The sequence below is a fragment of the Neltuma alba genome, unplaced genomic scaffold, assembly GCF_004799145.2.
Source record: "Neltuma alba isolate B1F8T4 unplaced genomic scaffold, ASM479914v2 tig00002599_pilon, whole genome shotgun sequence".
NCBI classification, from domain to species: domain Eukaryota; kingdom Viridiplantae; phylum Streptophyta; class Magnoliopsida; order Fabales; family Fabaceae; genus Neltuma; species Neltuma alba.
The window spans coordinates 1-11,522 of NW_021632936.1; the positions used below are offsets into that span (position 1 = coordinate 1).

At 38.0% G+C, this 11,522-nt stretch overlaps 2 protein-coding genes across 6 annotated transcripts; one reads left to right on the top strand and one right to left on the bottom strand.

Moving 5' to 3' along the window:
- Window positions 1–167: 167 nt before the first annotated feature.
- Window positions 168–2,239, top strand: LOC114733537 (AT-hook motif nuclear-localized protein 7-like; the record flags this gene model as incomplete). The annotated part of the gene is made up of 4 exons (XM_028921010.1): window positions 168–234; window positions 354–485; window positions 955–1,119; window positions 1,721–2,239. Coding segments are annotated over 4 exons (772 nt in total), but the record flags the coding sequence as incomplete, so codon positions are not given.
- Window positions 2,240–3,409: 1,170 nt separating this feature from the next.
- LOC114733589 (GABA transporter 1-like) lies at window positions 3,410–9,824 on the bottom strand. Of its 5 annotated transcripts, none has more exons than XM_028921080.1 (7): window positions 9,619–9,824; window positions 5,190–5,420; window positions 4,827–4,924; window positions 4,560–4,746; window positions 4,331–4,461; window positions 3,977–4,210; window positions 3,410–3,821 (listed from the first exon to the last, which is right to left on the bottom strand). In XM_028921080.1, exons 1-7 carry the CDS (start codon window positions 9,758–9,760, stop codon window positions 3,441–3,443), a joined length of 1,404 nt encoding a protein of 467 aa, XP_028776913.1. In that variant the 5' UTR covers window positions 9,761–9,824; the 3' UTR covers window positions 3,410–3,440. The 5 variants fall into 5 exon arrangements, with proteins under 5 accessions (XP_028776913.1, XP_028776905.1, XP_028776918.1 ...); XM_028921072.1 differs by lacking the exon at window positions 5,190–5,420 and adding an exon at window positions 9,126–9,356; XM_028921085.1 differs by lacking the exon at window positions 9,619–9,824 and adding an exon at window positions 5,643–5,786 and having other exon boundaries at window positions 3,410–3,809.
- Between the last annotated feature and the right edge of the window lie 1,698 nt (window positions 9,825–11,522).

The following is an 11,522-nucleotide window of genomic DNA, read 5'->3' on the forward strand; positions in this document are numbered from 1 at the left end:
ACGAGATATATCGGTCACTCACTCGAGAAAGCTACTCCTCTTATGAATAAAGAAGGGAAAAATACCCATACCATGTACATGTTGAAATTATAAAATATGAACTAGTATCCAGCTGGTTTAGAGAAATTAAACTTGTTTCTTATGTGTGAAACTCTTTTTTGCTGAAGGAGGAATTTTTCAGCCACAGCTGGAGGAAGCTTTATCCCTCATGTAGTGATTGTGAATCCTGGAGAGGTAATATCAAGACTCGAGTAAAACAGTTGCTCATGTTTCAAATATTTCCTTTACATCATGTCTGTACTTTCTGTTATGAATGGGGGAATAAACGGGAATCCAGCTTTTGGTTATTGCAGGATGTTGCGAATAACATATTATCATTTTCTAATAAATCCCCTCGAGCTCTTTGCATACTCTCAGCTATTGGTGCTGTATCTATTGTCGACATTCAGCAACCGGATTCTTCTGGTCGTTGTTTGAGATATGAGGTATATTCCCGTGCACATTTTATGGGAATCTTTATGCTTGCTTAATGTTTATTGATTTATCTTTCACTTTATATCTCAACCGTGATAGCTGAGTTTGCTTGGTAAGAAAGACAGTCATCTCACTTAAAGGGGTTTGATCCTTTGGTAAGAAGATATCATGTATCTTTTTTTCAACTTATGTTTGAAAGAGAACTTTGAGATAAAATCTTAAATGCTCTATATTAGAGTAAGAGAATGCGCCCCTAAAATTGTCTGGGAAGGAGATTTTATTTCAAGCAAAGTCTGAGGTCACCCCTTACTGTGATGCCAGAAAATAGTTGTTTCCTTGTGGAAGGCGAAAACAGAGAAACTAAAATGGGTCACTAAAATTAAAGTCTATTAAGTATGCAATTTGTGGTGTAAGATGAGCTATTTCACTTTTTTTTTTTCCCTCCTGGTTTATGGGTTCTTTTGATGTTCCCATATGCAGGGTCTCTTTGAGATAATAACTTTATCTGGATCATATACCTATGGTGGCATCGGTGGTGATATGCACCGGAAAAGTCTCACCATGAGGATATCACTAGCTCAACCTGATGGGAAGATTTTCGGAGGTGGTGTTGGGGGCTCACTGATAGCAGCAGGCCCTATTCAAGTAAGATTTTGTTTAACTACCCATGTGATACTAAAATGGTCTAACTTAATTCGGAGCACAAAGTGGTGTCAAAGCATGTTCATAGACCTGAATTTAGATGGTGACGTAGCAATTAGGGTGTCTACGGAATGTGTTCTTGAAGGGAAGGAAGGAATTATGAAAGTTATGTGCTGCTTGTATAAACTTGATTGTTTCTCACGTAAGTTGGAAGCCTTTAAGCAGACAGTTGCTAGCAATGATGCTTCCTAGGGCTGCTTCTAGTGAGGCAATGAACTAGCATCTTTTTTAATTTTGCCATGGACTTCAGGAAAACAGGTGAATACTTGAGTCTGATCTGATTCTAAATGTTACTAAGCCAGAATTAGATACGGACAAGACTGTAGTGTTTTTAAGAATTTGCTATTAGGCCTTTCAATCTAAGCATAACTAGTGAGCTTTTTTTTTTTTTTTGGGGTGTTAATCTATACATGATATCCATTTCTCATGTCTTTAAGAACTTGAAAGCAGACAATTAAAAATTGTATCTTTGTGTTGCCCAAGCATAATGGTGCTACTAAAGTAACTGACTTGAACTTAACACTTAATTTTCTTGGCTCATCAGTTAATTCTGGGCAGTTTTAAGCAAAACATCAGTAGTGAAATTAAAAGACGGCTGTCCCCTGGATCTTCTGGTGCTGCCGACATGCCTGGTGATTCAGATTCAGTGAGGCTTTCCTTACAGGTTCCTAAATTGATAGAATCTGAACAGAGCTTTCCTTCACCAACATCTGGACTTATGCCGACATCTAATGGATTGCCTGATCATGTCATGCCTAGAACATCTAATGGATTATCTGACAATGTCACTGCTGCCACAGCTAATGGTAATGGGTTGCCAGATTTCTTTACTCCGAATCAGAGCATGCAATCTACCTCGTTGAATGGTGCTGGCCTAGACTGTCAGGTCTTGCAGCCCTTTCCAGATCCAATGACGTTTGGAGATATTAATAATCGTGTCTCTCAGATGTGATGCTGCGTGAAACAGTCACTTTCAAGCTTGTATTTCTTCCTTCTTTCTTATGCTAGGGGTCGTATTTATGTGGGGGCTGACTTAGAACTTAGAAGTGGGTTCTTTCTTCTTCTTCTTCTTCTTCTTCTTCTTCTTCTTCTTTTTTGCCCTTTTTTTTCCATTCCAGTTTTTCAGGTGGTGAAAAATTTACTATTATGACTTATAATTGACGAACTTGTGAGAGAAAAGCGAGGTCAGGTGGTGAATCTCACTCGGGGAGATTGTCTTTCAATCTTACTTCTCTTATATATCCTTTCATCTTCATGTGACAAGACAGGATTCAAATGGTTTATAAGGATGATGTATCTACCTTTAATAATTGTTTCTGTAGATAGTTCGCCATTTGCTTCTTATTCAATTTTGGGGGAAAAGATTTTCATCAAATATTCTTATTCTTTAAATTTTTTATCACTTTAATGCTAAGGTTTATTTAACTTGAAGCTATTAATCCTGTAAAATATTCTATCATTACTTTAGTATCTTTCGAAAGGTGCAATACAAACAAGAAGTATACTTCAGTGAATGCAATAATAAGTAAACAGTACCGTATTGGAGGAAAAAAATGAAGAAAAAGAAAATTCTTGCATGAAATAATAAATTGACAAGCTTCATGGCCTTGCGGAATGTGATTAACAGCAGGCTGCACATGGCAGGGTGAGCAAGACGCTTAATGTTCAGGTTAAAAAGATGGATGAGCTATATTTTGTAACACGCAGCCCAATCATGTTCAATAAAAGTTCAGGCAATTTTGGATAAGATAAGCTTCCCTGCCGATGTGATGACACTTTATTTAGATTATGTGAAGATTTTCACCAAATTTCATAAATAATATTTTATACTTTTAATATATTTTATAATTTCACAATTTAAAATATTTCAAGAGAAGAAATATAACACTAAACTTGAAATCCACATATCTGCTTGGCCAAAAAAAATCCATACTTCTATCTATCATTCCATATCTCTTTATAATTACATAATCAATCACACCATGATCGGTTTTCATACAGCATCTAGGATTATACATGACAACAACTTAAGTCTTTAAATATTTAATTATACCATATATGTGTATTACATATATATTAAATATAATTATTATAAAAACTCTAGGTATGGTCAAGTGGGCAGCAAATTCTGCCGGAGATTTGACCCAGTTCAAAAGTGCCGATTATTTTTGAGCCGCCTTTTTAGAGTTGGGCTGAGTATGATTTTAGTGGGCTCGGATAGGCATCGTGAGATTTTCCTCCCATGAAGACCCCTAATTAATATATTATACATTAGCAAACAATCTGTAATTTTTAGCGTCAAGGACTATTTGTCTGACTGCTGCAATAGCTGCTATAGCTCCCAAAGCAGAGAAAGTGACAGCAATAATGGCGTTCAGCCAGAAAATGGGACTTCGCTTGGATGGCTTAAAAGTGAGGTTGAAGAAAACCGCAGGCAAGATGAAGTCAAGAGGAGTGAAACCAAAAGCACCGATGAGTGCGTTTATGTCCCCAAAAAATGGAAGCATCGCTGCTATAACAACCGCCAGAGCAGTACTCAATGACCGAGTAATCGCTCTGGGGATCACATTGCGCATCGAAAATTCTGCTCTTTTTGGGTCCGCAAATGCTCGTTCCATCATTTCGTTCGTAGGCTGCAGGTAAACCTGCACACCACACAGTTATGTTGAGACTTCACTCTTCATCCTTACGCATTATGTATGATTTAGCAAGGGTTTTTTGATTTGTGCACTCGATAAAGAATTGGAACTATAGATATAGATAACGCAGAAAATGGAGGTTGAAGATAAGGGATACGTACCACCCCGACAGCTGAAAGCTGAGCTATGGTGAAAATGTTGGTCATATAAATAAACCACCTGGGCGTCAAAGGCCTCCCCTGATCAACAAAGTTGTTTAAGATGAGGCCAGCAGAATGGTTCCCAAATGCCCAGTAACCAGAGATTGCAACGCTGAAGAATGTCACTATGAGTACCAAGTAACAAACACACAGTCCCTTGAACATCTTCCCTTTTACAGGGGGTGCCAATGTTGCCTGTAAACCCAGGAAAACAAAAGAAGACAAATTTCATATTCACAATCACACACAACACGAACATCTCGATGTGGTTGATGCTTCGAAAAGTGTGAAGTAATTAGTTGAGTTAGTGGAAACCTGAATTTCAGGAATGATTCCATTTCCGTAAGTGGTGGCAATGATGGCCATAGCATTGAAGATTCCGAACAGACGAGTCTCTGTATCGCCATGCAGAGAATAATCCTTTGGTGGGCCTTTGGAGGAGTTACCTGCAGGAATTTGGGTAAATATGGCATGTGACTAATTGCAATAATGAAAAGGGAAATACAAGTGGAAACTTGAGAAGAAATTAATGAAGCAGAAATACCAATATAAATGGAAGCGCCAGTAACACAAAAACTGTAGGCGAGGCAGAGAACCAAAGACACCATATTGATGTGCCTCAGCGAATGAAACGATGGAAGCTGAGCCAAGATTAGCATCAAGCATCCGAATATTAACACAAACTCGTACAGCTTCATGCTCCCATTTGGGTTTGCCACCACGTAAATTGCCTTCATTATTCAAGAACAGATAGGTTTCATTTCTGTAAAAGCGGGTGAGAATGTTGAAGGATTTGAGGTCACTCATTTACCTTCATGCATTGTCCACCCAGAAGAGTGCAAGCCACAACAGCACCGTAGCAGACTGCGAATTGAATTGGCCCCACAAAATACCGACCCCAAGCTGGGCCTGCCATTCATAAAACCAAACACGGGGGTACGTTATAGAATACTTGGGCCATTTGGCTGGCCCATATAAATTGGGCTTATAGGTTCCCCAGCCTTATTGCAAAGTTCTCTCTTTTATGCCTCACTAAAGGGTGTAGTATTATTCTATTGCATTTCTATGTTATGAAACACGTGTAACGGCGGAGGGAAGATAATGACAGTACCTAGAACTAAATATTTGAGGGAGGGGGAAAAAACCTAGAGATCTGAAGTAAGATGAGAAAAACCTAAAATGTGGTGGGCCAAGTCTCGGAATCGGAGCAGGCGGTGGCCATGCTGAGCATGATGTTCCAGAACCAGGGACAATAAATTGTAGTTATAGAAGGTGACGAGGCCAGCAACAACCAAGCAGATGAGACCACCTGTCCAGCCCAGGAACGTGAAGGCGTATGGAAGACTAAGCAGTGGTGGTGCTACTATGGAGGTCGTGAGGTGGTAGCCACAGTGCACCCACGATCCTGCCATAATAATAATAATGATAAATAAATCACAATGATTGATGATCATATCAAGTAGATAATAAAAAAAATAGAATCCGCCCTCCACCATGTGCCTCGTCCCTCACAGGAAGGAATTGGGAGGACTCCAACTTCTTCTTTGGGAAGAAAAGGTTGAATGAAGAAACATTACAGAGATGATAGCTTCTGAGAATGAAGAGCAGAGAAGGAGAAGGATGATACCTTTAGACTTGAGAACAAAGAGGGCTCCGGCATCTTCAACATCGCCATGCTTCTGAGGAAGATCAAGCCGTGTGGAACTTGTGGGAGGATTCTTTGCTGCATCATCACCAACTCCATTGGAGGTCGGAAGCAGAGAGCTCATCTTCTTCTTCTTCTTCTTCTGATCTTTCTTTCTCTATATGCCAACTACAAGTCCAACCACAGAACAGCCCCAAACACAACATCCTTACTGTTACTATATATAGAGCCAGAGTCAACTGCCTCTAGTTTATTATTATAATCAGCGAAATAATAAATTGCTATTCCTAACAGTCAATTGTTTTGGCCTCTCATTGAATATAATAGTACATCCGGCCTGAATATAAAAATTAATTGGCAATTGAATTTTATTATAAATATAAAATTTTCATTCATTTTGCCTATCAAACTTGTAATATTTTCTTCAAAATATCCCTCTATTGATTATAATGGGTCTCACTAAAAGACGGTTTGCATGTAATTAAAATGAGTAGGTTAGGGAAGTCAAAAAAATATTTGTTATAATTAACCAAGTTAACTAATTTTTTTAATCTCTATAAATTAGTTATTTAGATCTTATAATAAAAATCACTTATAGATAATGATGACGTTGATGCGGACGACGCCATTCAAGACTCGGGAAGAAGAGTTAAAAAGTAATGAATCGGAGCTCGCAAGGAGCACCGGGGGTGGTAAAAGTCAAAGATGCTAGAATCAAAGATGTGGGCGAGGCGGGAGGCGATATGAACGCACAGAGAAAACTCGTGGCCAAACATGGAATTGGTGTTTGGGAGCGGTCAGGTGATTATGATTATTTTTATTTTTATTTTTTGGGTCAAGATTATGATTAATTTGTCCACCATAATCACATATGATATGATGAATTTAAATTAACTATATTTTGGTTTTTGAGCCACACAACATTTCCTCAATAAGATCAGACCCTAAATTACCATCGCAAGTTTAATAAACTTACTTGCGAGTCTCAATTATTTCAAAAAAGAATATGACCTTGAAAAAGTATCCTCTATTGAATACGAAGCTGTAGTCCCTAATTTCTCAATTATGACCGTCACTTCACGAAGGGTGCTTTGAAAAATGATTCATTAATACTCTTCCGGTCCTTAATATAGAACCCAATTGTTGAGTTGGTTTTGGTCCTAAATATAAAACTCATTTCTCATATTTATCAATTTTCTCTAAATTATCCCTATAGATACTCTATCAACCATAATCAAGTAGAAGATAGAGAGGGGTATTAAGAAAGCTGATTATGGTATTTTAGGAAAAACGTGTCACAATTTTTATAATTAACTACCTTACCTAACTTCCTTAATCTAATTAAATTAGTTAAATGGGTCCTATATTAAGGACCGGAGGAGTATGTCATTATTATTTGCGGAAATTTTACATTATGAAGCACCTACTCCTGGAAAAAAAAAAAAAACACTTCGCCCAATCATCATCACGTGTTAGATGATTCCAACCTTTGACTTTTAGTTTTTTAAAACAACAAAATACATAGGCATACTTTCGTGAACAAAACCATATTTTGCCGTCTTGAAAATTGCCTTCTCTTATTTACACGCATTCCCGTCCTTTTTACAACATCATAACAACCGGATTACATTATTTAAAAAGTTTGAGCTGCTTTTTTGGGGTTGGGCTGAGTATGCTTTTAGTGGGTTCGGATAGGCATTGTGAGATTTTCCTCCCATGAAGATTGAAGACCCCTAATTAATAGATTATACATTAGCAAACAATCGGTAATATTTGGCGTCAAGGACTATTTGTCTGACTGCTGCAACAGCTGCTATAGCTCCCAAAGCAGAGAAGGTGACAGCAATAATGGCGTTCAGCCAGAAAATGGGACTTCGCTTGGATGGCTTAAAAGTGAGGTTGAAGAAAACCGCAGGCAAGATGAAGTCAAGCGGAGTGAAACCAAAAGCACCGATGAGTGCGTTTATGTCCCCAAAAAATGGAAGCATCGCTGCTATAACAACTGCCAGAGCAGTACTCAATGACCGAGTAATCACTCTGGGGATCACATTGCGCATCGAAAATTCTGCTCTTTTTGGGTCCGCAAATATTCGTTCCATCATTTCGTTCGTAGGCTGCAGGTAAACCTGCACACCAAACAGTTATGTTGAGACTTCACTCTTCATCCTTACGCATTATGTATGATTTAGCAAGGGTTTTTTGATTTGTGCACTCGATAAAGAATTGGAACTATAGATATAGATAACGCAGAAAATGGAGGTTGAAGATAAGGGATACGTACCACCCCGACAGCTGAAAGCTGAGCTATGGTGAAAATGTTGGTCATGTAAATAAACCACCTGGGCGTCAAAGGCCTCCCCTGATCAACAAAGTTGTTTAAGATGAGGCCAGCAGAATGGTTCCCAAATGCCCAGTAACCAGAGATTGCAACGCTGAAGAATGTCACTATGAGTACCAAGTAACAAACACACAGTCCCTTGAACATCTTCCCTTTTACAGGGGGTGCCAATGTTGCCTGTAAACCCAGGAAAACAAAAGAAGACAAATTTCATATTCACAACCACACACAACACGAAATCTCGATGTGGTTGGTGCTTCGAAAAGTGTGAAGTAGTTAGTTGACTTGGTGGGAACCTGAATTTCAGGAATGATTCCATTTCCGTAAGTGGTGGCAATGATGGCAATAGCATTGAAGATTCCGAACAGACGAGTCTCTGTATCGCCAGGCAGAGAATAATCCTTTGGTGGGCCTTTGGAGGAGTTACCTGCAGGAATTTGGGTAAAAATGGCATGTCACTAAGTGCAATAATGAAAAGGGAAATACAAGTGGAAACTTGCGAAGGAATTAATGAAGCAGAAATACCAATATAAATGGAAGCGCCAGTAACACAAAAACTGTAGGCGAGGCAGAGAACCAAAGACACCATATTGATGTGCCTCAGCGAATGAAACGATGGAAGCTGAGCCAATATTAGCATCAAGCATCCGAATATTAACGCAAATTCGTACAACTTCATGCTCCCATTTGGGTTTGCCACCACGTAAATTGCCTTCATTATTCAAGAACAGATAGATTTCATTTCCGTAAAAGCGGTGAGAATGTTAAAGGATTTGAGGTCAATTATTTACCTTCATACATTGTCCACCCAGAAGCATGAAGGCCACAACAGCGCCGTAGCAGACTGCGAATTGAATTGGCCCCACAAAAAACCGACTCCAAGCTGGGCCTGCCATTCATTGAAACAAATATGGAATACTTGGGCCATTTGACTGGGCCATATAATTTGGGCTTGTCGTTTCCTAAGCCCTATTGCAAAGTTTGCGCTTTTGTGTGTAACCAAAGGGAGTAGTATTGTGTAGCGGAGTAGGGAAGATAATGACAGTATCTATAGCTAAATATTTGAGGGGCTGGCAAGGAAAGGTAGTGGAAAAAAAACTAGAGACTTGAGGGAAGATGATAAAAACCTAAAATGTGGTGAGCCAAGTCTCGGAATCGGAGCAGACGGTGGCCGTGCTGAGCATGATGTTCCAGAACCAGGGACAATAAATTGTAGTTATAGAAGGTGACGATGCCCGCAACAACCAAGCAGATGAGACCACCTGTCCAGCCCAGGAACGTGAAGGCGTATGGAAGACTAAGCAGTGGAGGAGCTACTATGGAGGTTGTGAGGTGGTAGCCACAGTGCACCCACGATCCTGCCATTATAATGATAATAATAATGATAAATAAATCATAATCGTTGATGATCATATCAAGTAGATAATAATAACGATAATAAGAAAAAATAGAACCCCCCCCCCCAAAAAAAAAACCATGTGCCTCATCCCTCGCAAGCAGGAATTGGGAGGAATCACACTTCTTCTTTGAGAAGAAAAGTGTTGAGTGAAGAAACATTACAGAGATCATATCAGGGGATAGCTCCTGAGAATGGAGAGCAGAGAAGGAGAAGGATGATACCTTTGGATTTAAGAACAAAGAGGGCTCCGGCATCGACAACATCGCCATGCTTCTGAGGAAGATCAAGCCGCATGGAACTTGTGGGAGGATTCTTTGCTGCATCATCACCAACTACGTTGGAGGTCGGAAGCAGAGAGCTCATCTTCTTCTGATCTCTCTTTCTCTATATGCCAACTACAAGTCCTACAACAGAACAGCCTCATACACAGCATTATTACTATTATATATATAGAACCAGAGCCAACTGCCTCTAATTTATTGCTCTTCCTGTCCTTAATATAAGACTCATTTAACTAATTTAATTAGATTAAGAAAGTTAAGTAAGTTAGTTAGTTATAAGAAATGTGACATGTTTTTCCTAAAATATCATGATCATCTTTCTTAATATCCCCTCTTCCTTTTTTACTTAATTATGGTTGAAGGAGTATCCATAGAAGTAATTTAGAGAAAATTGATAAATATAAGAAATGTGTCTTATATTTAGAATTAAAACCAACTCAACAATTGAGTTCTATATTAAGGACCGGAGGAGTATTATAATCAACGAAATAATAAATTGCTATTCCTAACAGTCAATTTTTTTGGCCTCTCATAGAATACCCTTAATATAAAAATTAATTAGTTGTTATAAATATAAAATTTCAATTTATTTTGCCTATTAAATTTATAGTATTTTTTAAAAATATCCTAATTAATTATACTGAGTTTCACTAAGAGACGGTTTTAATGCATGTAATTAAAAAAAGTAATTTGGAAAAGTCACAATTAACTATTTTAGCTGATTTTTTTAATCTTCTCAAATTAATTATCTAGTTTTTATGTTAAAAATCACTTGCAGATAAGACGCCATTGAAGACAAGGGGAGAAGAGTCAAAGAGTAGCGAATCGGAGCTTGCAAGGACCAAGGAGGATGGTGGGGTGGGAAAACTCGTAGATGTTAGGAATCAAAGATGTGGGCGAGGAGGGAGGCGATGTGAACGCACAGAGAAGACTAGTGGCCAAGCATGGAATTGGTGTTTTGGAGCTGTCAGATGATTATGATTTTTTTTTTCGTCAAGATTATGATTAATTCAACAATCTGCGTCTGGAAAAGGATTCCGATTCTCTTGTGGATTGTCCCCAAGCCTCCTAAACCAAAATCATACTAGCTCCAATTTAAAATATAAAAACTAGATGGAGAGTTTTTTTTAGCCTTAATGTCAGATTTCAATACACTTTACTTTTTAAGTTTATGATTTCCCCCCTCAAAGTATGGATTTCATTAAGGAATATATACCAAAAAACCCATGATTAAAAACATTTTTATAGAAAGTCTAGTCTACTATACACAAACCGTTAATAATGCAGCATATTTTATGAATAAAGATGCGTCTAGCTAGCATACCAATGTTTCAAAACCAGAGAGCTGAGAGACGATAAAATTGTTCATCAATCTTGGGTTTTCAAATCAATTTGTCCATCCTAATCATATATGACAATTTTTTTAATCACATATTATCATTTTATTAGAGATAATTATGCTCAAGACATTGTCAGATAGTAAATATGAGTACCTCTCTCAATGAGAATTCTAACTTTGATTCGCCACGTTATGAAAGACTAATTCTTTCTGTTAGACTTTACTCCTACTGGTCACATATTCACATATGACAGGTTTAAATTAATCATATTTTGCTTTTTGAGCGGCACAACATTTTCTTAACGAGATCCCACCTTAAATTACCATTGCAAGTTTAATAACCTTATTTGCAAGTCTCAGTTATTTCCAAAAAAAAAAAAAAGAATATAACCTTGTAAAAGTATCCTTTATTGAATGCTAAGCTGGAACCCCTAACTTCTCAACTGTGACCATCACTTCAAGAGGGTTGCTCTGGAAAAATGATTCATTAATATGTCATTATTAT